This window comes from Mustela putorius, unplaced genomic scaffold (genome assembly GCF_011764305.1).
Source record: "Mustela putorius furo isolate JIRA1106 unplaced genomic scaffold, ASM1176430v1.1 tig00003988_pilon_pilon_pilon, whole genome shotgun sequence".
Taxonomy (NCBI): domain Eukaryota; kingdom Metazoa; phylum Chordata; class Mammalia; order Carnivora; family Mustelidae; genus Mustela; species Mustela putorius.
Genome location: NW_025422127.1, coordinates 14478744 through 14505200, shown reverse-complemented (window position 1 = coordinate 14505200; position 26457 = coordinate 14478744). Strand labels below are relative to the sequence as shown.

General features: G+C 52.1%; 1 protein-coding gene across 14 annotated transcripts; it reads left to right on the top strand.

Moving 5' to 3' along the window:
- The first annotated feature begins 340 nt into the window (after positions 1 to 340).
- SLC6A12 (solute carrier family 6 member 12) lies at positions 341 to 26457 on the top strand. Of its 14 annotated transcripts, none has more exons than XR_006604256.1 (16): positions 1893 to 1938; positions 2974 to 3058; positions 5072 to 5334; positions 10890 to 11024; positions 13983 to 14123; positions 14746 to 14833; positions 15927 to 16059; positions 17325 to 17459; positions 19080 to 19183; positions 19514 to 19638; positions 20115 to 20227; positions 20685 to 20822; positions 21550 to 21652; positions 21758 to 21863; positions 23476 to 23576; positions 24037 to 24175. XR_006604256.1 is itself a non-coding variant. In XM_045071614.1 (16 exons), the coding sequence occupies exons 3-16, from the start codon at positions 5121 to 5123 to the stop codon at positions 25506 to 25508; spliced, it is 1815 nt and encodes a 604-aa protein (XP_044927549.1). In that variant the 5' UTR covers positions 1907 to 1938; positions 2974 to 3058; positions 5072 to 5120; the 3' UTR covers positions 25509 to 26457. The 14 variants fall into 14 exon arrangements, 13 of the variants coding, with proteins under 13 accessions (XP_044927557.1, XP_044927556.1, XP_044927552.1 ...); XM_045071614.1 differs by lacking the exon at positions 21758 to 21863 and adding an exon at positions 25365 to 26457 and having other exon boundaries at positions 1907 to 1938; positions 19544 to 19638; positions 24037 to 24207; XM_013046460.2 differs by lacking the exon at positions 21758 to 21863 and adding an exon at positions 25365 to 26457 and having other exon boundaries at positions 1907 to 1938; positions 24037 to 24207.

Genomic DNA, 26457 nt, shown 5'->3' with positions numbered 1-26457 from the left:
CTGCCGAGGACCAGACACCACACCAACCCTGCTCCCGCTTCCAGAGGACACACAACAGACACCACTGACCCTCCGACCCCCTACTGAAGCCCCCCACAATCTCCTAAGCAGTTTATCATATTGTCTTTAATTGTGAAAAGTTAAGTTGGTCTTGTTTTGTCCTTTTTACAGATGGGAAAACTGTGGGTTCGACCCTTGCCTAGCTGACCCGACCAGTAGAACAGAGGAGAGGCTCAAACTTAGGTCTTGTCTGACTATAGACCTGTGTCCTTTCTAGATTAGGCTCCTTGAGGTATGCTCTGGGCAGTTTCTCTAGGAAAATCCCAAGGCAAAGGGTAGTGGTTGTGAAGGTCCAGAGCCTTGCCTTGAAACCACAGAGGGCAGGTACTTGGTGGAAAACTCCAGAGCGTGATTCACCCTCCTCCTGAGCCCTCGTCAGTGAGGCCAACTCCCCTCCTGAGGTTCTCAGTTTCCAGCCTGGGGCTTGGTGCCTCCCATCCTACCGCTTTGGTGAGAGAAGCCTGCACCCTGCTTCGCACACCCTCATCACCTCCCTCGGAAGGAGCTGGCACTGGAGGGGCAAGGTGAGGAGGGGGAAGGCGGGAGGGACAAAAGGAGGGAGATGTGGTCAGATGAGAGTCCGAGCCGTTTGGAGGGGTCGTCTTGGGACAGCGTCCACTGGGACAGTTTGGGGGGCACCCACAGAGGGAGGGAGCTGGGGGTGGGGGACTGGGGACAGAGGACTTGGCTTCCTGAGGTTGGATGTTGTAATCCTGGTGCACAAACTTTTGGCTTCAGTCCCTCCTGTTGCTTGTGGTGTTTCTCTGTCCCTTCACTTCCCAATACACTGGCGTATGACTGAGCACACACACACACACACACACGCACACGCACACGCACACGCACACACACAGCTGCTTTCTGTCTGGGAGTTCCGGGACGACAACTCAGACGGGATTCTGAGCTGGGAGGAACAGGAAAAGGAGCAAAGGTGGAAGCTGGTTCCCCTCTCAAGTCTCGGCGGTGTGGGCATTCTTGTAAGCAGTGTCCCCCGGACTGTGCCGGGTACTGGAGGCATGGAGCTGAGCTGACCACGGGAGCCAAGATCGGGACTGAGGTGAGCAGGAAGTGGAGGACAGGCTGTGCCTTCGCAGTCCCTTAGAGGTGCCTCAGAGGAGCTGGAGGGGTGAATCTTGGGAGGCAAGATTTTGTAGGATTGTGTGTATCTGTTGTATAAGAGACTGGGGCAGAAGGCAAGTGGGATGTTGGGGAATCTTAGGACCAGAGGCATCACCCCAGCTCTCCCAAGCCACCCGCAGCTTCTACGTTGCTCAGGGACGAGCCTGGGGAAGTCCAGAGGTTGGGGGCTGGTCCCAGGGAGTGGGGGAAAGAGGGGTGATCACCTGACTCAGAGAGGGAGGGAAAGCAGACAGCGCCCAGCGAGATGGGGCGAAGAGCAGACGGGACAAACCTTGGGCATTCCCGAAGACTCGTGACCTGCAATTAGCCATGTGGATGCGGGGTTCCCTCCCTCCCCACGGGCCGAGCAGGGCAAGCAGGACGCCAAGTGTCTCCCAGAAGGAGGAAGCTGCCCCAGCTGAGGCTATGGGGAGGCGTGGGCACGCTTGTGCCAGAGGAGGGCAACAGGGAGCCCTGGGGAGGGGCGGGCGGCCACAAGCTGAACCAGGCAGCCCACAGGGTGTGAAGGACTAGCAGGAGTCAGGTTTTGGTGCCATGCACACAGGTATGTGTGTGCAAAGGGACGTGACGGGAATGGCACCAGTGTGTGTACGGAAATGGGAACTGGTATGTGGGTGTGGGCTGAAGCAGGGGCTGGGGCATCCCGTGCCGCCACCCCACGGCGGGTCTGGGGCTGGGCTGTTCCTGTGCTGGACTGGGAGGGAGATGGGGCCAAGCTGGGATCCCAGCGGCATGGTGGTGAGCAGCATTCCTCCACCTGTCTGGTCCTCCGCTAGACCCTGACCAGACCTCCTCCTCCTAGACCTTGACCCATGCCCAGCTCCTGTAAACGGTTAATTTTAGACTTGCTAGTCTCCTGAAGATTTCCTCCATGGGCAGCACTGAGCCCAGTGTGGGTGTAGGTGTCTTTGCTTCTGGAGGGCACTGACATGTGGTGAGCTCCAATGCCTGTCCCCCCGCACCCTGCTCCAGCTTAGCAGAGGTGGGAAGCGGGTTCTAGGGGCTAGAGAGGTGGCAGGGCTGTGACGGGGGAGATCTTGGGAAGGGGGAGATCTCTGGAAGTCACCTTGACTGTAGATAGCACTTGTTTATTCCTCGCAAGTGGGCTAGGGGCAGAAGGGCACAGTGGGGACGGAGTGAGAAGGGTAGGGGGGCAGGCTGTCCTTTTGGCTTTTAAAAGTAACCCCCACAAGAGATCTCTGACCTTGTGTTTATGTCTGACCTCTGCCTTGACATTTCTTCCCTGAGTCTAACTTGAATCCCACTTGCTGCACTGTTTCCCCTTGACTTGCCATGGCTCGGGGCCAGCTTCCCTTTCCACAGGCTCATGCTTTCATTCTGCCATTCCGGTTTTTCACTCTAACCCATAAATTATGATCTTTCCAGTAACCTTAAAAAAAAAAAAAAAAGTTCCATCAGTATCAGCTCATCAATGTGTTCTCTTCTGGTCTCCCCCATCCCGACACAACCCAAACCCTGTGCCCAAACTGGACTCTGAGATCTGCTTCCCACTCTGCACTCGCTTCTGGTCTTCCCTTCGCTCACTCTTTGTCCCCACCAGGTCTCCCCTCCTTCTACTGTTGCAAACAGCTTGGCCCTCACGTGGTGCTTCTGGTTTGATAACAGGAAGGCTTGTCCCCTGACCTCCCCCTTGGAGACCTTTGTGCTTGGGCTTACCCTGAGCTAAGCTACACTATGGCTTGGCAAGAAAAGGCTTATTTTTATCCCCTACCCTCCCAGCACCCCTGTTGAATGGCTCATTCTCTCTTCCAGGGAGACTGAGAGCCCAGAGAGGACCTGTGAGTTGCCTAAGGTCACACAGCAAGTTAGAGACTCGGCTCCATCACTTATTGGATCTGTAAGTTTCTTCAAATCATTCAAAAGTCGTTTTTACTGAACACCTGCAGGGGATCGAGTCCTGTCCCTTCATCTCCCTGAGCTTCATTTCCTCATTGATAAAATGGAATTCGAAGTAATACCTACTCAAAGATTTTAATGAGGATGAAATTTAATAATGTATATGAAGAAGTGTGGATTTTGGGCACAAGGATTAGTCAAATGTTAAACTTTTATTAATGTTATTACAGGCTAGGAATGGACTAGACCTTGGGTTTCCTGTCCGGTGCTTTTTTCCATTAATGTTTTTGAATTCATTCATTCATCCATTCATCTGCCTGATAACGATTCCGGGGCCACTCCTCTGGGTGCCTAAGCCCCAGTTCTGTAGCAATGTCTGCCGTCTACCATTGGTTCAGGTAGCAACAACTCTTTTCCCCGGGGCCAAACTGCCTCGTTCTTCCAAACTGACACTCTGGTTCTCAAAGCCTCCCCCAGCCTCCAAGGTCCGACGGTCTCCTCTGAACCTGGAAGCCTTCTTCCCTCCCTCCTCTCTTACATGGGAGGCTGGACACCTCTGATTTCCAGTAGGTGCTTCTCTCTTCATCTTGCTTCCTGGGCTGAACTTGCCATGGAAGCCTGTGAGTGGGTCCCCATACCAGAATCTAACCCCGACAGGCTTTCCCGTTCCTGGGATAACCCGTACCCTCCAAGTCACCTTCAAAAATTTCCATAACCTCAAATGGCTCCTGCCACGCCCTTCTAACTGACTTGGGCTTGGGCTGTTGCCTGGGTTAAAAGGACTAACAAATAAACACAGACGCTTCTTTTAGTAAAAAGAATCCCTTGTGTTTCCCTAGAGCCTTGGAGGAGCACTTGGTAGCTTCGGGTCACTTTGATTCCCCCAGCGCCCCCCGGAGGTGAGGGGCGCTGGGTGGGTACTTGCCCCTGGAGCCCGGACCCCTCCTCCTGGCAGCTCCCTGGGAGCCAAGGCGGAGGTGGCCTCAGGGTGCCTGTGGGGGGGGGGGGGGGGAAGGCAAACAAGGACTCCAGGTACAATCCCACGGTGCCGCAATTTGTCTCCTGGAGGTTGACAAATGGACAGCGATAGGGGCAGAGTAAAACCGAGGGAGGCCACGTCATTTTCCTGGCAGTTCAGGGAGCTCTGGGCTCTTTAGGAGAGCAGGGACTCAGGAAGGTCAGTAACCTACTGTCATGCTTAGCCACATCTGGGTCTCCCTTGAGGAGACCACCCAGCCCAGTGAGAGTTGCTCTGGGGTCGACCGCCAGAGCCCCTTGCTTGTTCTCAGGACAGAGGTACGATGGGGAGAGAAGAACCAGGTTTCCCTCGAAGGCCTGTGCTTGGTCCTGGCACCAATCCCAGGTCTCCTCTGACCTTATTTAAAGACCCCACCTTCTCCTTCCCTCCCAATCAGACGCCCAGAGCTAGCTGGCTCCCATGTTTACCCGGAGCTGATCGATTCCCTGGCACAGGGATGAGCACACAACCGGCCAGAGGAAGACCATGCTGTCAGCTGGGCCACACCTGCCCTTTGACCTCCTGTCACCCCTGGCAGGCTTTGATCCCTTCTGGCCTGGAGGCTGGAGGCTGGGCAGGTGCCACTCACTGGACAGCTGGGCAGACAGGCAAGCAGGGATGGTGGCTGGCTGTTAATATCAGAAGGGGACTCGGAATAAAAGACCTCAAGCCTTTTCCTCCCAGTCTACTCCTATACGGTCATCGGCAAGTCCCTTCATCTGTCAAGGCCTGGATTTCCCCCTCTGCAAAATGGGCAAACTAAAATCGGCTCCTTATTTGCTCTCCGAGTCACAAGAGCAAAGTGTAACTTTCGGTGTAAATGTCATTAAGAGTTTGGGAAGAAAAGCAATACCCCGACGATATTAAACCATATTCTTACAAAGGGAAATGTGACCGTCATGTTCCGACAATAATGAAAGCCTAGGAGGGAGAAAGCAGGGGTGGAGGGTGCGCATCGGGTTGGTACAGCTCACCCCTTCTCCCCCCACCTGGCAGTACCTGTCTCACCGTCCTGCTCTGCGGCCTCCCGGTCCATCGCGTCGCCATGGACAGAAAAGTGACAGTCCCCGCGGACGGGCCTCCTGTGGTCTCCTGGCTCCCTGAGGAGGGAGAGATGTTGAACCAGGAAGGCGAGGACCAGGTGAAGGATCGGGAACAGTGGACCAACAAGATGGAGTTTGTGCTGTCAGTGGCCGGGGAGATCATTGGGCTGGGGAATGTCTGGAGGTTTCCCTATCTCTGCTACAAAAATGGAGGTGGTGAGTTCATTTTGAGGTAGGCGTGGTGGGGAGAGCTGTGCCTTGACCTCCAGGCAGGGCCTACCTGGGTGCCTCCTGCCTGGCGGTGTGATGAAATGGAAGGAGGCTAGATGGAGTCAGAGGGCCGGGGTCTGAGCTCTGGCTGTGCCTTGGGGGTCCTCCGCCGTGAAGGAGGGATGCTATCTCCCAGGGCCACAGTGAAGGGTAAACGGAGGTCATGGGCAGGACCGAGGAATCTGAGTATGTAACAAGACAGGATAATAATAGTCCTTCATGATGGTGTACAACGTCGGTTGCTGATAGGAGCCATTCATTTAGCCGGTATTATTATGGCCCTGCCCTGTGCCAGGTGCTGTTCTAGATCCAGTCCAGAACACATTCTGTGTGTTATATTCTAGATCAGGGTGCAGACTACAGCCAAAGAAGTAAAATGCATGATATGCTGAATAGTGAGGAGTGGAAGGGTGAGAAGCCAGGCAGGGATGGGGGTGGGAGAATGCTGGGTGTAATGTTGGGGGAAAGGTCTGAAAGGTGAAGTAAGGTGCCAGGAAAGCTTGCGTTGAGGATGTGACTTGAAGGAGGTAAAGGAGTGAGTCTTGGGGATGGAGAGCAGGTGAAGACCATTCCAAAGGGAGGGGAAGGCAAAGGCAAAGGTCCTGCGGTGAAAGTGCACCTGGCCTGCTTGCAGAACAGTGAGGAGGGCAGTGCCCGAGGGGGAGAAGAGTAGGAGAAGAGATCAGAGAGGTAACAGGGCTCACATCCTGTAGGCTCTGCTCTGAGAGAGATAGGAACTGTTGAAGAAGTTGAGCACAGGAATATGACCTTCTCTCGGATTTTTTTTAAATTAAAGAAACATAACTTCATTATTTTTCAGCACTGATTGTAAAAATGAGCAGGGGTGTGGTGGGAAGGGGCCAGCTCAATCTTTTTAAGGGTACAATTAAAGGTTTTTCGCATATTCATAGAATTATGCAACCACCACCACAATTGATTTTAGAACATTTTCTTCATTCTAGAAGGAAGGCCAGAAGGCATTAGCAGTCTCTCTATTCCCTCTCGCTGCCAGCCCTTGGCAATCACTGATCTACTTTCTGTGACTACAGGTTTACCTATTTGGCATTTTCATGCAAATGGAAGTGTCCATTTGTATGAATTTATTTGTGACTGGACAGATTCATCATTGCTTTTTGAAAATACCTTTATTCTTTCTTGTGGGAATTGTACACATTTATTGGGAAACCTGAAACTTTCCTGAAAAGTAAAAAGAAGAAACATTCCTACTTAAAGATAATCATTGTTTACAAAGTCCTAAACACTGTTCATATTTAATTTTTTAAAAAAGATTATTTATTTTGGAGAGGGGGACAGGGGCTGAGAGGGAGAGAATCTCCAGCAGATTCCCTGTTGAGCACAGAGCCTGACATGGGGCTCAGTCCCATGACCAGGGGATTGTGACTTGAGCGGAAGTCAAGAGTCAGATGCTTACCCAACCAAGCCCCTCATATTTACTTCGACAGGTATTTACTGAGCATCTACAGGTACCTTTCTGTATTTCAAAGCTTTTAGTTGTTATTACCAAGTGTTTGAACTAATGGCTCCAAAGAAATAGGAATGGGGTTTCTTGGCAGGTGAGGGCTATGGGGCGAGGTTGTGGAGTGCGGGTGAATGCTGGCCAGAGATTAGGGGAGGTGAGGAGAAGTGGTAGGGTCAGTGACTTGTTTCTTTGTCTCAGGCCAATTTCACGGACATGCAAGGCATTCATGTTCCAGCTGAAGATGATGGAGGCTGAGCCCTCATTTCACAGAGCACACAGAGGCTCCTTGGGATATTTTGTGACTTGCCCAAGATCGTAGAAGTGGTTGGGAGCTGTGTACCCTGGCTGCCTGGCTCCCAGCTCGCCCATCACTCGCCCTGCCATCTGAAAAGGAGGGAGAAAGAGGGTCCAGGGGACAGGTTTTCGGGTTCAGGTACCTGCCGATGTCCCGCCTGGTGGCTGCCCTTGGCTGTGACCTCGGTCCTGGCCATGGGGTGGTGTGGGGAGACGAGCGCATAGGACAGTGAGCAGGGACACGGGGCTGAGCTTGGGTGGTCTGTGAAGAGGCAGTGCCAGAACGCAGCTGCTGGGCGGAGTCCAGGTACTCGTGTCAGCTCTGTCCCAACCTAAGTGCCCGGGGAGGACACCTCACCACCCCTCTCTCCTGTCTCCTTTATTTCCCCACACATGAGAGGCCGAGCAAGGTCAGGGGTCCCAATCTGAGGTCACTGGTCTTTGGGGGTCCAGGAAAGTAGGCATGTAGTTTTCCTTATTTCAGACAATGTAATGATGGATCTACATGGGAACATGACTTCACCGACCAACTCAAGTGTCGACTTTTTGCTTTAGGCTAGAATTTTATGAACTCGCTGTGATAACAGGGTTTCTCTCGAGCTGACCATAAATCCTTAGTTAGCAGTTAGGATGTGAGGGCGATCTGGCTGTGACATTTTTCACCTCATTGGTCGCCAGGGTTGATTCGGCTGATCTGGAAGGCCAGGAGGGTGGCCCCTTGTCCCTCACCACTCCACATGCATCCTTCCCAAAGCTGTCTGCTCGGTCTAAAGAGGACAACCTTCCCCAAGAGAAGAGGGCCGTTCTTCTGTATAGGAGGATATAGGAGTAGCAACGTTCCCCTTCTAGAACCTCCAAACAAGCTCTCTGTTTGTTTGGGTCTGTTTGTAGGAGAACATAAGGTAGTCAAGCGTCCACATGAGGAACTGCAGGGGGCACTCTGGCTTAAAAAAAAAAATTTTTTTTAAGGTTGTTATATATAGTTTTTGCTGATCTATTAATCAGTTCATAATGAATTGATAATTAGTCAACCAACGGTTCTATAGAGGTAAATCTTTCAAGAGGGATGAAAAAAATAGTGTTATTGGTGTAATCATGTCTTTGGTTACAAAAAAAACAGGGTGTCACCAAACTAGGTCATCGTCAAAAAAGGGTTCACCCCAAAAGAGAATTTTATGACTCCTGAGTTTCAAATTGTTAGTGGTTCAGGAGTGAGTGCTTGGCAGAGATAATAAGGCATACCTTAGAGCAAAGGGAGGGAGACTTTAAACACGTCCCGAGTCATCATAAACACTCGGGACGTGTTTAAAGTCTCCCTCCCTTTGCTCTATGTTCACAGATCCCTGGGGGGCCTCACCCGGCTGCTCGGGCCCAGAGCCTGGGCACATGCCAAGAGAACTGTGGGCCAGGTCAGCCTCCCCGAGTGAGGATTCTCAGATGTTCATTGGAGAGGAAGATGTTTGCAGTGATAGTGTGTTGAAAACCCAGGGAGAAAGCCAAGAATGGATGCCTGTAGGCGCTGGAGGACCAACTTCCTCCCACTGCCTGCCATGGCCCAGGCCTGGGCCGACTCAGCCTGAGGGTGGCCCGGCTCCAGACCTCCTGAGCTCTCCCCAGTTTCAGTGGGGCAGAAGTCTACGTAGCCAAGGGTAGGGCTGAGGCCCTCTCCTTCCGGAGAGGGAAGGACCTCCACACAGTCAGCAGGAAGGGGCCCATGAGTCACATGCCACCACAGACTTCCGGTAAAGCACCCTCCGGGAGAACCCCGCACACTGCCCCTCAGCCTCACCCCTGTAACCCACTAAGCCACATAACCTGGAGTGAGGGGTGTTGCTCCAGGCAAAGCTGGGGTTACAAAGGACTTCAGGACTTGGAGAATTACTGGCTGCTGTGGCTCTAGAGGGCCCAGAAGGCTCACAGATCCTTCTTCTTCACTTTCATTCTGCTCCTGGTGGTGCAGATGGGTAGGAGAGGCTTGGAGGGCCATTTGGGAATGCACATCAAAGACTTTTAAATAGTGTTCAAGGCCCAAGGGTAGAGGCAACCCAAACGTCCATCAATGGACACAGGGATAAACAAAATGTGATATATACACACGAGGGAATATTACTCAGCCTCAAAACGTGGAAAGGCATGGAGAAACCTTGAGAACATGAAGCTAAGTGAAATAAGCCAGACAAAAACATAAAAACATAAGTACTGTATGATTCCTCTTATATGGGATATCTAGAAAAACAATAGAGAAGGTGTAGAACAATGGTTACCAGGGGCCTGGGGAGAGGCGGGGAATAGGGATATAGTGTTTAATGGCTACGGAGTTTCAGATTGGGCTGGCTGAGAAAGTTCTGGAAACCGATGGTGGTGGTGATTGGATAACAAAGTGAATGTACTTAGTGCCACTGTACCGTACACTTAAAAATGGTTAAAAAGTAAAATTTATGTTGTATGTATTTTACCACCAAATAAAGCAAAAAAAAAAAAAAGTACATTCCCTCTGACTTACCAATTCATCTACTGGAAATTTATACGAAGGAGCCAGTTAGCTAAATGCACAAGGATGTGGGCCGCAGATCACAGTGGAGTTTGCAGTGAAACAACCAGAGGCCAGTGGAGGTACAGATGAAATGAGCTAGGACAGATGCTTATGTTGGAATATAACACGGCCATTGAAATGATGCTGTCTACATTTATTGATATAATAGGTTCATGATATGTTTTTAAATAATTATCAAGAATGTATGGCAGGTACTCGTTTTGGCCAAAAAAAGAGAAATGTGTGTGTGTGTGTGTGTGTGTGTTTATAAGAATATTGGAAGGCTATACAATGTTTTTTTCCTTTTCTCCCCTTCGTACTTTCTATTTTTCCTACAAAGGAAGGTGGGTAGTTTGGGTAAGAGCACAGACTCAGGATCAGACCAGCTGGCTTGGTGTCTCAGTTTCTTCCTCTGTAAAATGGGGATAACAATGGTACCTGCCCCGTGGGAGGTGGTTCTGTGAGGATTCGGAAGTTGGTGGAGCCTCACATACAGTAAGCACTCCGTAAGTGCTAAGGGTTATTTTGGTGCAGAAAACAATAATCTGTTCACCCCCGGCTACTCTTCTGAAGTGACGTATATGTCTTAGAGACTGAAGTGGGCATTGGTGGCTTAGGGTTGTCTCCAAATTCACTACTTTGCTGGATGCTTTTTCAGCCTGGCCTTCTGTGAGTCAGCACCTAATCACAGGACTGCCGAAACTCCCGCACCCGAGAATTGGCCTGAGCAGAAAAGCCTTCTCTGCTGGGACCCCAATTCAGATCCGGGCCTGGTGGAGGGGGAAAAAAAATCTGAAAATTATTAGAGGAAAAATAATTTTTCTGAGGTGTCTCTGTTTGTTTTTCTCTAAAATGTAACACACTTGATAATTTAACAGGCATATCAAATTATACAGAACATATGTTTTGGTTCCAAAAATAATAAATGGACTAAGTTTGTGAAGCACACTGAGAAAATAAATTGGGCATCTATTAGGATTTCCACCTAAATATTCACTCCTTTTTCTTCAAAGGTCTTTCCTATCCCGGGGGTGGGGTCAGACTGGAAAATTTCTGCCCGTCCCTGTTCATAGACAAGAGGAAGCCGACACGGGCCCCTGGGAGGGTGGGGAGGGAGATTACAGGTGCCGAGTAGTGGGACACTGGTCTCCCAGATGGGTCGAGGACTCAGCCCCTGCCCCCCTTCTTCCACAGGAGCCTTCTTCATCCCCTACTTCATCTTCTTCTTCACCTGTGGCATCCCGGTGTTCTTCCTGGAGGTGGCGCTGGGCCAGTACACCAGCCAAGGCAGTGTGACAGCCTGGAGAAAGATCTGCCCCCTTCTCCAGGGTGAGTGTTCCCCTTTGCCCTCCTACCTGGGCCCCCAAGAGAATCCATCCCTCCGCTGCTCCTCCCCTTTCCTTCCCTGCCACCACCTTCTTATTCGTCTATTGTGGGGGACACAAGGAAGTGTCATCAGACTTTGGAGGGCCCCAAACTTAATAGATCCTGGGGAGGAAGGCACTCCTCAAGAAAGACAATACAAAATCACCAGTACAAAACTAGATACAGAGCCTGGAAGGGGTCCTTGCCAGTGAGGAATTGTGAAGGTTCATCTTCCTCAGCTTCCTGAAAAGTTGTTCCGTGTATATGGCACGGCCGCAGACATGCCACCGAAGCCCATAACCATAGTGACGATGACAATGACGATGGCTAACAACTACTGAGCCCCTGTTGGGTTTTATGTGCATTTCCTCATAGGATCCTCTAGTAATAACTCACTTAGTTATTTGTAGATGAGAAAATGAGATCATTCACTGAGGATTTGAACCCAGGTCACCCTGAGCTGAAAATTAACGCTATTTCCTGTGTTAGGTTAGGGATTCGGTTAGGCACCGCTCCTGTTCTCTCTGTGGATTTGCTGGCTAATGCGAGCAGCTTGGGGTGTCTTTCCCCCACTCCAATTTTAGTTGATTGGGCCAGTCCCCTGGGGGCCATTGGGAAACCCAACCTTTGTCTCTGAGGGGTTCCTGGCCTAGGTGAAATGAGGAGAGGACTCTTCCCCTCACATCAGTCTCTGAGAGAGCCTCGGGGACTGGGCTATCTGCGGTTACTGCCCAGCTTAGTAGGCTGGGCAGAGGCGGGCATGGGGGGAAATTACTGGTTCCTGAGCAGCTGGGAAACCTGACCACTGACTGGGGGTTTGGCTGCAGGGACCAGGCTAGTTTGGGGCTAGCTGATTCCTCTTGGGGCACCCATGGGACCTCTGGAGGAGCAGCAGTAAGTGGCTGGGGCAGGGCAAAGCTTGGCCTGCACACCTTTCTACTCATGAGGGCTGGGTCCTGCTGGAGTGCTGTGGCTTCAGCCAGAGTAGTTTCTCAGCATTCTGCTCTGGACCCCAGGAGTCGCCCAATGTCCCACACAGCTGGGCTCTATCCCTAGGACCCAGGGATGAATCTCCTACAGGTATCGACTAACTCTCCGAGGGGATCACTGCAGATAGGGTGAGCAAACCGATCATTAGATGCGGGTTGGAGGGAAGGATTGCTGCTCCTTCCCTCTTTTCCAAGTATAAGAGACAGACTCTGAGGCCTAGGGTCTCAGGGAGAGATGCATTCAAGGTGTGTGCACCTATTTTGGTGGGAGGGTCCAAGGCTGCTTACTACCTTGCCCTCCATCTGCGTAAGGGCGCCCACCCCACAGATCACCCTCCCCATATGGGAGGGCACACCCTGTGCTCACCCACCCTCCCCCTCAATTTACACACAGGCACAAGCTTCCTTCCCCCCCCCCCCCCCGTCCCAGATCATCCCTCCCTTCAGAGATGGGGCAACCCCCCCCCATACACATCAGCTCTGGCGCGCTGCCTCCTCCTGGGTCAGGTTGGTGTTTACTGGGTGGTGGGAGCACAGCACGTTCTGGCAGCGGCAGAGACGAGTGGCCGCACAGTGGCCACTTGTTTGGGAGTGTCTGTGTGTGCGCGTTCAGAACTGCAGGGCTGAGGGGCTCCCCGGGGACCCTCCGCTCCATCAGCAGCCCCCGGCCCCACCCCTCCCGAGGCCCCAACCGGTTGCTTTAGGGCGCCCTCCCCCACCACGCCTACATGCTGTGCGGAGACCCAAACGCAGGAAAACATGGGGGGGCCTCCAATCGAGGTGGCCAGGCCCATGGGAACAGACAATCAGGGTGGGCTCGCCCGGCCAAGGGCAGGTTTTGTGGACAGTCGCCCGACTAAAGGCAGGTTTTGTGGACAGTTGGCATTGATTTTCCGACCTGCCTCTGGGCTTTGCTTCATTAAATCCTTCTGGAGCACCGGCTTCCCGGGCCGCCAGCCGAATCTCCAGGACTTGGGGCCCGGGGGCGGGGTGCGGTGCTGGGACGCAGGACAAACAGGCAGGCCCTGGCAGGGCACAGCGCCCACTTCTCCACCAGTTTTCGCACCTCGGGACTAACGGCTGCTCTGGCAACGTGTTACTTTTAAAATGACTGTGGAAAAGATCCCACGTTTGCAGGAGCAGGCGGGGCAGGAAGGGGGGGTGGGGGTGGTGCACTGTGCCTGCCCTTGCTCCTTCCCAGCCCTGATAGGTTTGAGCGCGGGAGGGGTGCCCCACAGCCAGCCTCCAGACTGCTCCCCTGTGTCAGACCTGGGTGCACAGGTCGCGCCTCTGGGGGACACTCTTACCCCTCGCTCCCCTGTGAGCTGGCATTTTGAGATCCACTCAGGCTCTCGGTTCTCCATGGTGACCACTTCTCCTTTTTTCTTTTTTTCTTTGCTGGTTTCTTTTGGTCTTTGCTCTTACCTTGAGCAAAAGATAACTCCTCTGTTCTTCCTGCCCCTTTTCATTTTACAAGTCATGCGTGACTGTCATAGAAAAACTAGAAAATGCAGATGGACAAAAGGAAAAAAAAAAAACTTTAAAAAAATGAACTGAAATCTTATCACCAGAGAACCACAGGGAGCTTCTGGATGGCAATCCTTCCAGAGTTTATCTCATTTAAAAAAGGGGGGATATAAGTTAAGTAAATTATGCATAATGAGAAAAAAAATTAAAAAGAAGATATATGTTCAAACATGTATTGCAAAACTGGAAGAATGCAAACTGTGGTATTCTGTAGCCTGGGTTTCTTAGAAAAATGTGCTGTCTGTGGCTTCTCAGGCCAATAAACAGATGTGGTGAGTCTCTTCGGGTAGCTCCCAGTCCCTGGCCAGCCACTGCAGGAGGCTTCCGTGTGGCTCTGCTGGACTAACTTGATCTCTTGGATTTTCCTTGCTGCTTCCCCATTCCCTGCCCCCCACCCCCCACACAGGCATCGGTCTGGCATCTGTGGTCATCGAGTCCTATCTGAACATCTACTACATCGTTATCCTCGCCTGGGCCCTCTTTTACCTGTTCAGCTCCTTTACCTCTGAGCTGCCCTGGACAACCTGTACCAATAGCTGGAACACAGGTATCCATCGTTTCGGCCACTGGGCTGGGGCCTCTCCCAGCTTGGATGTACTAGACACCCAAGGGCGAGCAAAAGCCACGTGGCCCCAGCCCTCCACGAGCCTATGGTCTCGTGGGAGAAACAGACCAATTAATCAAATAATTAATTACAAATTGCACCGGGTGAAAGAAGCAGCAGAAACCCGACAACAGCGGGAGGAAAATTGATGGCTGAGGGCTGAAGGGTGAGAAGGAACTGACCATGGGAACAGCAGCCCGACTGGGGGGAAGAGCAGGCGTAGGACACAGTCCCTTTGTGTGTCGAGTGGAGAGACAGTGGGCCAGTCATGGGGGTGGAGGAGGGATCTGAAGTCTGTGTCAGAGGTTGGTGGGTGGGGTGGCCAGGGCACAGCCAGATTCCCTGGAACAAGAGCTGTATGAGGCACACGGGGAGGGGGGCTGGTCCCATGAACCACCTGGGTGGACAACTCCTAAGAAATGGGGGCTCTGAGGGAAGCTCTTGGGATCGGGAATGATGGGGACTGCCAGGCTGTAAGGTCAGAGGGTCAGAGGGGACCAGAGTGTCAGAGCATCTCTCCCCATCTGGTCCCTAGCTGATGCCCAGCCCCCCTTGTCCCCAACAGAGCACTGCATGGACTTCCTGAACGGCTCGGGAGCCCGCACAGCCACCCCCTCCGAGAACTTCACCTCGCCTGTCATGGAATTCTGGGAGTAGGTGCTGGGTTTGGATGCCATGTGCCAGGGGCCCCAAGCGGGAGATGTGGATGTCCGAGACCCGGGACTTGGAGGGAGGGTTTAAGCCTTTCTGTGCACACTTTCCAGTGCTTACCCACCTCCCCGACCTGCACACCACTGGGACCTGGGGGCACACTCGCATCTACCTGGACTCATCCACTGACACACTCCCAATGACCTTGAGTCCACCCGTGTCCGCCCAGGCCCACACATTTACCCGTGTCATCTTGTTGCCTTGCACCAATCCACCCCCACCCCCACAAGGATCTACCTACACCTTCATTCCTACCGACATGTGTCCCCTGGTGCCTGGCCAGTGGTCTGCCCCGGCTCGCAAGAGCAGGTGGTGCCCATCACTCCCCAGCTCCGTGTTCAGGGATGTCATGTGGGTAGCTTGAAATGGGCCAAGGTGAGCGTATTGGTACCGCAGAGATCGGCCGACCCCATACTCGCACCTCCACCCTCCCATGTGACTACGCCGGTCCACCTGCCCACGCCCACATGTGTCCAGCTTCATGCCCGCAAAGGTCCGCCTGTACCCTTACGTATTTACCAACACTCACACGTGTCTGCCTGCACCTGCACGCTCGTATGTCCCCATGTCACCCAAAGCTCACACATCCACCAACACTTACGTGCACACATTTCCACTGCTCCCTGCGCTCTTCAGGGTGCTAAAACACAGTCAGCCCCCCTGTTTGATACCCATGCACTTGTATCTCAACCTGCCCATGTAAGTATCTACTCTCCATCTGCTCGTCCATGCCTTACTTACCACCCTCACTCTCTCTCTCTTTCTCTATCTCTCTCTGTACAACAGAGAAAGCTGGATGGTTAGAAAGACAAAGATACCTATGGGATTACGTGATTTGGTCTTCTAACAGCAGGGGCATACAGACCACAGGTGGGAACATGGCATGGCCATGGGAGAGGGGGTGCAGCGGGATGGGGAGGGGAAGCCTGGAACATGAGATCTGTGGGGTCAGCGCTAAGAATCAAGAGACTTGAAGACAAACACCAAGTTGTACCCTTTCACCTGCTACCTGGTTAATTCTTTTTCCATCCTCAGGAGACGTGTTTTGGGCATCACCTCAGGCATCCACGACCTGGGGGCCCTGCGCTGGGAGCTGGCCCTGTGCCTCCTGCTTGCCTGGGTCATCTGCTACTTCTGCATCTGGAAGGGGGTCAAGACCACGGGCAAGGTGAGGTGTTCTGGCCTCTGGTAAGCTCTCTCTGGCCCCCAGAAGCCCTGGGACACTCAAAGAAGCCCCCTGGAGAACTGAAAGAAAGAGTAGTATAAGGGAGAGGCAAGGTGAGAACAGGGGAAATGGTAAGAAGAGTTTAACTCAGTCCAAGGTAAGAAAGGTAAGACTTTCTCTTTCAATATGATTATAAAAGATCCATTTACGTAAGTAACATACAGATTGAAATAAGAAACCTAGAAGTCCCCTTAATCACTGTACCAGCCAGCATGGCGGCCATTTGGATCTACGAGTCCCCGTTAATGTTTCATTGTATTGTCTTCTAGTTTCCTTTATGTGTATGTCTGTGTCCATCTGTATTAATTATGTGTGTACATGACACAATGAGCATCGTACACTTTTATGACTTGCCTTTTGTAGTATGTGGTATGAACCAGCAAACAGAACTGTCTTTGAGGTGGTGAGTTTCCAATCGTCAAAAGGGTTCAAGCCAAGAATGGACAACAGTGCTTATTGTGTGTGTAGAGAGTTCAAATTAGAGCCATTATTTCCAACCCAGGAAATCTGAGGTTGAGGTTTCATGCTTTTTTAAAAAGCCAGGAATAGACAGGATACTGACTGCACCGATTAGCCTGTTCTGGGGGCAGCCCTCCCATCCCCAGGATTGTTGTAATATTAATAAAACTAGTGATGGCGATAATAACACAGATATCGCCATCACCTCTGACAAGGAGCTGAGCTCGGTCAGGGGCAGAGTGGACCCCTTGGAGTGTCTCCATATCTCAGAACTCAGGCCACTGCTGCTCCCCCAAACTTAAGCCTGGAAAAGCAGTGTAAATTTTGTCACAGGTCACTGTGAGGATCTGCTCCCCCTCTGTCTCCGAGACCTACCCTCACCAGGGGGCATAAGGAGAACAGCCAGGATGAGGGATTCCGGGAGACCAGATTCCAGATTTTAAAATAGCCTTTGAAATGTTGTGGCTGGAAGCTTGTGCCTCTCCCCGTCTTTCTTCTGTCCTTGCCCTGCTGGTGTGCATCTCACAATCTACCGGCCTTGCAGCCCAAGACCCGCTAGAAATTGTAAGGAAGCTGGGGCGAGTTACAGGTGCTCACCCCTCTCGGCATCTCTAAGGAGGCATCTGACGCTGAGATGGGGGCCACTCTTGCTGCCTGAGGAGGGGTGACAGGAGGACAGCCGGAGGTTCCCTGGCACCTCCTGGCGTCTGTGTCCCCTGCAGGAGTGACCTGGGGATGCTTCCCTGCAGGTTGTTTATTTCACGGCCACATTTCCCTACCTGATGCTGATTATCCTTTTGATCCGTGGCGTCACCCTTCCCGGAGCCTCTGAGGGCATCATTTATTACTTGAAGCCTGATTTGCTTCGCCTCAAGGACCCCCAGGTAGGAGCTGTGCTGGGGACCTTTCCCTGCTGTCTCCCACCCCAAACCACAGCCGTACTTTTGAAAATCTCTGGTTGCTTTTTTTTGGTTTAAAGGCAGTATATCAGGAACTCAGTTGGTTAAGCCTCTGCCTTCGGCTCAGGTCATGATCTCAGGGTTCTGCTCAGTGGGGAGCCTGCTTCTCCCTCTTCCTCTGCTGCTCCCCCTGCTTGTGCTCTCCTTCTGTCAAATAAATAAAATCTTTAAAAAAATTAAAAAAAAAATAAAGGCAACGTATTGAGAACAATTAAAGATCTCTTGAAATCCCACCACTTAGCTGTTTCTCTATGAGCATTTTAGATTTCCTTCCAAGTCTTTTTCTAGTTGTGTGTGTGTGTGTTTTAATATAGTTGAGATAATTTTGTAGAAATATGTCTTTTTTCATTTAAATTATATTGTAAGCATTTTCCATATTATTAAATTCATTTGTAAATGTCATTTTAAACACTTGCCTATACTGTGTCCTCCATCTATCAACCGTTCAGTCACTCATTCATCCAGAATGTACTGAGGACCCATCAAGGGCCAGGTAGTGCTCTAAGAATGGAGCCAGCAGTGGGCATGACAGACCAGGCTCCGTGTCCTCTGAGCACTTACATGTGGGGCAGGTGTCATCAATCTGCTCCTATTCTTGGACAGTTAGGTCAGGCTTTTTTTTTTTTTTAAGATTTTATTTATTTGACATACAGAGATAGGCAGAGATGCAGGCAGAGAGAGAGAGAGAGAGGAGGAAGGAGGCTCCCTGCCGAGCAGAGGGATCCCTGGCTCGATCCCAGGACTCTGAGACCATGACCTGAGCCAAAGGCAGAGGCCTAACCCACTGAGCCACCCAGGCGTCCGGACATTTTTTTTTTTAAATGATCACATATACAGCTGCAATGGACACCTTGTGTTTAAATCTTGGACCACATCTCTGATTATTTCTTGACAGTCTCTGGAATCACTAAGTCCAAGAGGATGTGCGTTTAAGTTTCTTGAAATGTACTGGCTTTAGAGAAATGGAGACTTTCTCCACCAGTATTGGAGGACACCCTTTTTTCCTCCAGGGCCCATGAGAGATTCCATAATAATTTGCTTTAAACTTTGATCTAATTTGAGAGATCAAAATAGTATCATTTTGTTGTTTTAATTTAATTCCCTCCTCCCCTTCCCCACAGATTTACTGCGCATTTTGATTTCCTCCTATAGGATTTGTCTGAGCACATTCTTTGCACTCCCCTATCCCCTTCCCCAAGGAGTCCTGGGTTTTTTCCTTATATTCTAATGAAGTGGCTCTTGGCCCCATGTGTTGGCTGCCTAAGGCACTCAGTGCTGTGGAGTGAGCCTGATGCTCTCAGTTCTGCCCTGCCTTCTCTGGGCCCTGCCTTCTCCGAGCCCAGCCCCTCCACTCAAGAAATCCTAGTGTGGGGGCCCCCTGGGTGCCCCCAGAACCGCATTTAAATGGCCCTGCCTGTGAAGTGACATGTGAGTGGACGGTGATGAGTGTGCAACTCCAAGGGCACACCCAGGGGACCAGCAGGGTCTGAGGAGCCAAGGCTGGGCGCTCCCCACCCCCTACCACTTTCTTGGGGTCCCACATAGGTGTGGATGGACGCAGGCACCCAGATCTTCTTCTCCTTTGCTATCTGCCAGGGGTGCCTGACCGCCCTGGGCAGCTACAACAAGTACCACAATAACTGTTACAGGTGAGTGAAGGGGTAGGGGTGGGGTGCCGGGGACCGCAGGTTGATGGGGGGCTGGCCTTCCTGGAGTGTGGCCAGGGAATCACCGCGTTAGTTCCTAGACTGAATTTCTATCCTCCCTCCTTTTCTCCCTCCTTCTCCCTCTCTTGCCTTCCATGGTCCCTCCCCGTTCTCTCTCCCATACCTCCCCATGTGCATCTTTGCTCCCCCTTTTCCTCCCCACTCTGCTCTCTCCGCTTGCTCCACTGCTCCACTGTCTTTGGCTCTCTCCTCCCTGGTGGCTCTTCTTCCTCTCTTTCCCCTGGCTCCTCGCCATCCCGCCCTGCCCCACAGGGACTGCATCGCCCTCTGCTTCCTCAACAGCACCACCAGCTTCGTGGCCGGCTTTGTGGTCTTCTCCATCCTGGGCTTCATGGCGCAAGAGCAGGGGGTTCCCATCTCCGAAGTGGCCGAGTCCGGTAAGTGCCACTTTGCTGCCTGGGCCCTGAGGGGAGGACACAGATCCATCCTCCAGGGTCCCAGGCAGGGGTCCCAGCAGCTGGCTTATGGGAACATGTTTAGCTTCTGGGGGGCCTGCTTGGAGCAGAAGAGGGCCTTCTTAACGACGGGTGGGCGAGGGAGCATGGACTGAGGGGGCGTGGGCAGACCCACAGTCAAGCCAGCTGCTCAGAAGCAGAAGAGCAGAGTAACGGAAGAAACTACTCTTGAAACACACACACACACACGCACACATGCACTTGCACACACACACACACACACACACATTCCCCTTGCGCATGCACGTGTGTACATGTGCATGCTCGCTTGTGCGCTCGCTCGCTCTCGCTCTCTCTCTCTCTCGCATGTGCTCTCACACAGGGCCTTGGGAGAAGGCTCTTCCCTGCGGGTAGTGAGAGCCCGTACAGAGCTCTCCTGACCTCTGTGTGCCTGGCAGGTCCTGGTCTGGCCTTCATCGCGTTCCCCAAGGCTGTGACAATGATGCCCTTATCCCAGCTGTGGTCCTGCCTTTTCTTCATCATGCTCATCTTCCTAGGGCTGGACAGCCAGGTTTGTCACCCCACCCACCCCACTGCACCCCTCCCTGCCCTGTTGACCCTATTCCCAGCTTCTGCGCTTCTGGGAACTCCCCCCCCCAATCTCTTTCCCCCCTGACCCCCCTCCACTTTCCAGGGCTTGTCCTTGCAGTTGGTTGGAGGACCCTGGGCCTTAAGACCAACCTATTCTGTGAGGGGGCCATCTACCTTCTCCCCCTAGGCCTGATCCTTCCCCATGCATGGACACCTCCCTCCCAAATGGCCCTTCAGCCTCCTTCTGGCTATCCAGCTCAAGCATCCCAGCCCCACTCCTCAGCCTTGGGGACAGAACATGTCTCATGCTCTGGTCCCCATGTTGGGACCCTTGGTTGTCCCAGGGCAGGACTGGCACCCCCACTTCTGCCCTTGAACCCCCTCCTGTGCTCCTGTGCATCAGCATGGGTGAGTGCCAACTCCCCTCCTGCCCACAGTTTGTCTGTGTGGAGTGCCTGGTGACAGCCTCCGTGGACATGTTTCCCAGTCAGCTCCGGAAGAGTGGGCGGCGAGAGCTCCTCATCCTGGCTATTGCAGTCGTGTGCTATCTGATAGGGCTCTTCCTGGTTACGGAGGTGAGTGTGTGGGGGTGTGTGTGGCCTGCAGGATGGGCTCCAGGTTGAGGGAGCCAGGGGCCACACCTTCCTTATCAGCTACTTGGGGATGCTGATACAGGCTCTGCCCTCATCACAGTGAGGATGTAGGGAGAGTTAGCTCTTTTGGTGTCCTGTGACAGAAACCAAATGCTAGCCAGTTTGAGCAGAAAAGAGAGTTTTTGGGGGCCAGGAAACTGAAAAGTCTAGAGGTTATTGGTTTCAGGTATAGTTGGATCCAGCTGCTCTAAGGACATTGTCAGGAATGCCATTCTTAGCCAGATTTCCTTCCCAATATTAAAGAGCACTGGCAGAGCTTCAGGCTTACCTTCTGCCACCCACCCAACACCCGAGGAAAGAGAGGGACCTTTTCTTAAGAACACAGTGAATGTCCAGCCCTAGCTCCGCTTCAGGCCTGTAGCAGGGAAAGGAGCACCCTCAGAGTGAGGCGGTGACAGCTTCTACAAGAGAGGATGCTGGGAAGATACAAAGTGTATGTCCCACACTTCCCAAGAGTCAGAAATGGTGGTCCTGATGTTAAATGAGGGGCCTGGAGGCAAGGACAGGAGAGGAAAACTCCCTTTAGTTAGTTGTAAGGAATGGGCTTGGGCAGGAGGGGTGCCCAGATGAGTGGTTGCGCCTTCGCTGTGGAGCGGGTACCCTGCCCGCCCTGGCCAAGGCCCTACCCAGCTCCCCGGCTTCTCTGCAGGGCGGGATGTATATCTTCCAGCTGTTTGATTATTACGCATCTAGCGGTATATGCCTGCTCTTCCTGGCAGTGTTTGAAGTGATCTGCGTCAGCTGGGTGTACGGTAAGTGGAGAGAGGAGTGCGTGGGGGAGCCTCCAGCCCCCTCCTCCAAGAAGGACATGATCTGCCCAGGAGAGACGGGATGTGCCAACCCTCTGGTTTCTATAGGTCTTTGTATTGCTGCCCTGGGAAGTTCATCCACCCCTGGGAGCCCAGGCATTTGTCATTATGGCAGACAGAGCTGGTGTAAGGACAAAACCGATTTCCCACAATGGTGAGAGGAATTAGAAACAACGGGGAACAGTTTTGTTGATACAGAAGCAGCTGGAAGCCCTTCGCCAGTGGGAATCCTAGCTTTAGGGCTGCTTCGTCCGAGCCTCCGCACATCCCCACATTCCCTTTCTGGGTTATCACCCAGACTTTGCTTGAATACTTCCCCAAACAGGAAACTCATTCCCGTGTTTTTGAGGGGGCTTTTCTCCTTATGGCTATTACACATTCCTTTCTTAGACTGGAGTGAATTCTGCCTTCTGTTGTCTTCTACCACCACACCCCCCCCCACCCGGGCTGGGGTATCCAGCCAGTGATGCTGAGCTAGAACGTCCTATCTGGTGACAGTGGAGGGAGGAACCTTTATGCATTGAGTCAATGCACTGTTAAATCCCAAGAAACAAGCTGACTATGGCATACCTTATCTCTCAGCCCACACAGCAGCCCTTTGCAGGGGGGAGGCAAGGCTCAGAGAGGTAGTTCTCTTGTCTAAGCCCACACAGCTAGTATGCGGAAGAGGCATCATCATATCCCAGGACCCTGGGGCGGGGTGACATGCTGCCAATGTAACAAGGCTCTGGGCAGAGGTGGGGAGCTGGGTCCATTTAGCGGGACTGAGGAGGAAAACTGTGAGTAGGAAGGTTTTTATTTTGCTACCTTGAGCCTTCCTATCTAATGTCCTTCCTCTCCTGGGACATGTCTCCTATAGTCTCACTTCAAACATGTGATGTCTTTCTGATTTCTCTCTACTGCGTCTCGGAACTTGTTATCAAAGAGAGTCTGATAAACTTCATCACAGTGAGTTCTAAAAAGCTGAGGAACTATAATAGTTTATGCCTCCCCAGCATTAGCTGGTATCCGGGGGAGAATTTTGGAAGTCAAAGCAATGACGCCCTAATGGGACATTTCGTGCACCCTGGTGATGAGTGGGGAGTCATTGCTTTGCTGAGGAAGGGCTTGGGGGGGACCATCCCAGGATCTTTCCCGATCGGTGGCTATCTCCTTAGAGGACTGGCTAGGCCTGGATCTGGAGCAGACGTGGAAACAGAAGGATAGTACATAAAACCAGGCAGGGTTTCCACAAACCCAGATCAAGCCTCTTGTCGGGCTTTCCCGAGAACATGGTGTGGTTCCTCCAGAGTCTAGAATCTAGACTGTTGTTCCCTCCCCAGTGGCTCTCTGGCCCCGTGTGAGTTTGGCGTGCTCCGCAGGCATAGCGGGACCCTCGCCATTTTGTTCTTTTGACTTGAAACTGAATTCATCTCTGCGGCATAGATAAACGAGCATGGATGTAGCAATGGTGCCATTTTAGGCCCACGCCGTCCTCGGGGTTTAGGATTTAGGCTCTTCATTCCTAGACAAGGGGATAAAGGATCGCACTGGGAGGTTGAGTAGCTCTCACGAGGGCTCCTGGGTTTTTCATGGCAGCCCCTTCTCCCTCTCCACTCCCTGCCTTGTGGCTACGATGCCAGTGACCCTGCTCATTCACGTGCCCTGACCCAGTTTCCCCTGACAGGGTGGGGGGCAGAGGGCAAAGCCAAGTGAGTCCTCCCCGAATATCTACAAGCTGTCTCCCTCCTCCCGTTCTCACACTCTTCTCCCACTGCCCTGGGCAGGAGCAGACCGTTTCTATGACAACGTTGAGGACATGATTGGCTATCGGCCATGGCCCTTGGTGAAGGTCTCCTGGCTCTTTCTGACCCCTGGACTTTGCCTGGTATGTGCCCAGCCAGCTACCCTCCTGCCGCCAGAGGACTCGGGGACGAGGAGCAGGACGCCTGAGCTCTGGGCTCCTTCCCTGCCTATCCAGTTACCCAGGGAAGCTGGTCCATTCTCCCTTTCTGTGTCGGTTCTCCCTGCACTTGCTTTCAGTTCTCCTGCCTCATTCCAGTTTCTGCCCCATTCCTTTCTCTCTGCCCAGCTTCCCAGTTTTAGTGGTCTCTTTCTGTCTGCCGATTTAGGGCTCCTCCACCTCCCCTCCCTTCCTCAGAGCTCCTCCTATCTCAGTCCTCGGGGGAGCCATGCCTTGGCTCACAGCTTGTGATGGCTTTTACTAGTCTACCTCTGTATGTACCACAGTGCATTAACTCGTCCTCTGTCCCTGGACATTGAAGTGGGTGAAGAGAGAATTTCAAGGACTCTGTGTCTCATCTGTGTCCACCTCTCCCTCCTTCCAGGCCACCTTCCTCTTCTCCTTGAGCAAGTACACCCCTCTCAAATACAACAACATCTACGTGTACCCTCCCTGGGGCTACTCCATCGGCTGGTTCCTGGCTCTCTCCTCCATGGTCTGCGTCCCACTCTTTGTCATCATCAGCCTTCTGAAGACCCAGGGATCCTTCAAGAAGGTAGGGGCCTGGGGAAGGGGTACATGGAAAGGGGTTCCTGAGAGATGGTGTGGGGCCCAGCTCTGAGTGTGGGGCCATCCTTTGGTCTCATGGAATCTTTGAAGACCAGTCCCATGGCTTCACTGCCAGAAACGTTCAAGAGACCTCGGGTTCTGGGCATTCAGAATCTGACCTCCAGCAGATCATGTGGGCAAGCTGAGCAAGAGTAAACTGTCAGAGGCTTAAGGAGGAAACTGAGTCACAGCAAGAACTTAAAGAAGTGCCCAGGCAGAGATTTAGAGAGTACAAATCCCTTGCTCCCAGGAAACTAATAACCCGTTGCCATGGTTCATTTCATACACAGGCTTCCGGCTTCTTTTCTTCTCTTAATTCTGCCTGGGAAACCAATGCAAAGACTCCCTGTTTAGAATTTAAGACATGCCTTCCTAGAAGGGGATAGAGCATGTCCCACAAAGATATTACACTTGTAGAAATTGATCCGGCCTATAAGTAACAGAAAACCCAACCTGCAATAAGCAAATTGGCTTATTTTCTTTTACATCAAGAAGACCAGAGATGGATCCTGTTGACATTTGGTTCAGCTGCTCGAAAGAGGTCATTAGGGACCAAACTCTTCCTATATTTCTGCACCTCTGTCTGAGCATGTCTTTGTCATCATGCTCACCAGCCCATGGTCACAAGAAGGCTGTCATGACTCCAGTCATCACATCTGCATTCAAGGCAAGAAGGAGGGGGAAGGAGATGGTACCAATAGCAGTAATAATAGTAGTACTACTACTCATATAATAGGGACCTATTGGTCACATCATAATAGTAATAGTAAGAACAAAAATAAGCACTTATTGGTCAACTTACTTTGAGCTGTGTACTATTAATATCTTTGTTTTACAGATAGGGCACATAGGGGTTAAATGGGTTGCCTGCAATTGCACAGGTAGTTAGTAAGAGCCAGGACTGGAACCTGGCCAGTTTCTGGTCCTAGTCACCACGCTACTGTGTCTTCTCTCTTCTCGAAATATTTATTCCCATATTCACTCAGATTCTACCAATGGCCCCTATGTGTCTGGCTCTGGGCTGGGCCCCGGGGACACAAAAAGGACGAAACATCTGTGCCTTACTCACCAGTAGCACCCATCTGTCCCCTCTCATCTCCACAGCGCCTGCGACAGCTCACCACCCCTGACCCCGGCCTGCCACAGCCCAAACAACGCCTGTATCCAGATGGTGGTACCAGCCAGGACGGCGGGCCTTCCCCAGCAAAGGAGGGATTCATAGCTGGGGAGAAGGAGACCCACTTGTAGGATGTGGCCAGCAGTCAGGTGGCTATGGAGCCAGGAACCTCTGTTAGGGCCACGACGGTGGACAGCCTTCACCTCCGTCCCCCACCGCAGTCCAGCTGGGGACCTCTGTGATGTCCATGGGTGCCCCCAGCCAGAGGCCAGGCCGCTCGCTCCTCAGCTGGGGCAGCTCCTTCTGTGGGCGAGAGGTGGTCTGCTACACCACACCATAGATGTTGGAACACACCTTCTTATTTATAAAGGAGGGTGGTCTTCTTTGAGTCTACCATCTGATTCAAACACATCATGCTGTATGGGAGCTCCCGCTGTAGGGATGTTCCAGCTTCCTGTATTTGTGCTTTGGGAGGGTAACGCCGATGGTGATATGTCTCACGCTTGGACTCGGAGAGCCTGATGGAACATGGTGGGTTGGAAGTGACAACAGAGCACACCATATTTGTTCTGACATTCCATTAGAGGAGGTTCTTCACTAGGCTTGGTGTTCTGAAGTGCCCGGGGAAGGAACTAGAGATACAAAAAGCTTTCACGAGCCATCAGGGTCTCAAGTTTTCCTGGAGGCTTCTCAAGGTGCCCCTGGTTCCCCACGCTTCCTGAAATCTGTGTCCTCGGCTCATGGAACATTGGAATGGAAGGAACTTAGAGATGATCCCTAGACTGTTCAAAGGCAAGAGTGTCTGTACCTTCCTGTGCCCAAGGCAGACATTGCTAATCGATAACAGAGTCTTCCCACCACACAGTCCTTCCAAATACAGAACTCCAGGCAGCTCCATTGGCCACCCTGCTTTTGTCCCACCTCCTGACTTCATGGGTAAGAAAACTGAGGACCAAAGAGAAAGTGACTTTTTCAAGCTCACATAACTATGCCCAAAACCTAGTCTCCTTTTCTCAGGCCGAGGTTCTTCCCATGATACCCTCCTGCCTTAGTTAACAAGTATATATGGATTGTCTGCTA

Excerpts from the sequence above, each read along its gene's own strand:
- SLC6A12 (XM_045071617.1), top strand. Across the intron at positions 16,060-17,324 it reads GGGTCAAGACCACGGGCAAG|GTTGTTTATTTCACGGCCAC; the intron begins GTGAGGTGTTCT and ends GCTTCCCTGCAG. Across the intron at positions 19,639-20,114 it reads CTCCGAAGTGGCCGAGTCCG|GTCCTGGTCTGGCCTTCATC; the intron begins GTAAGTGCCACT and ends TGTGCCTGGCAG.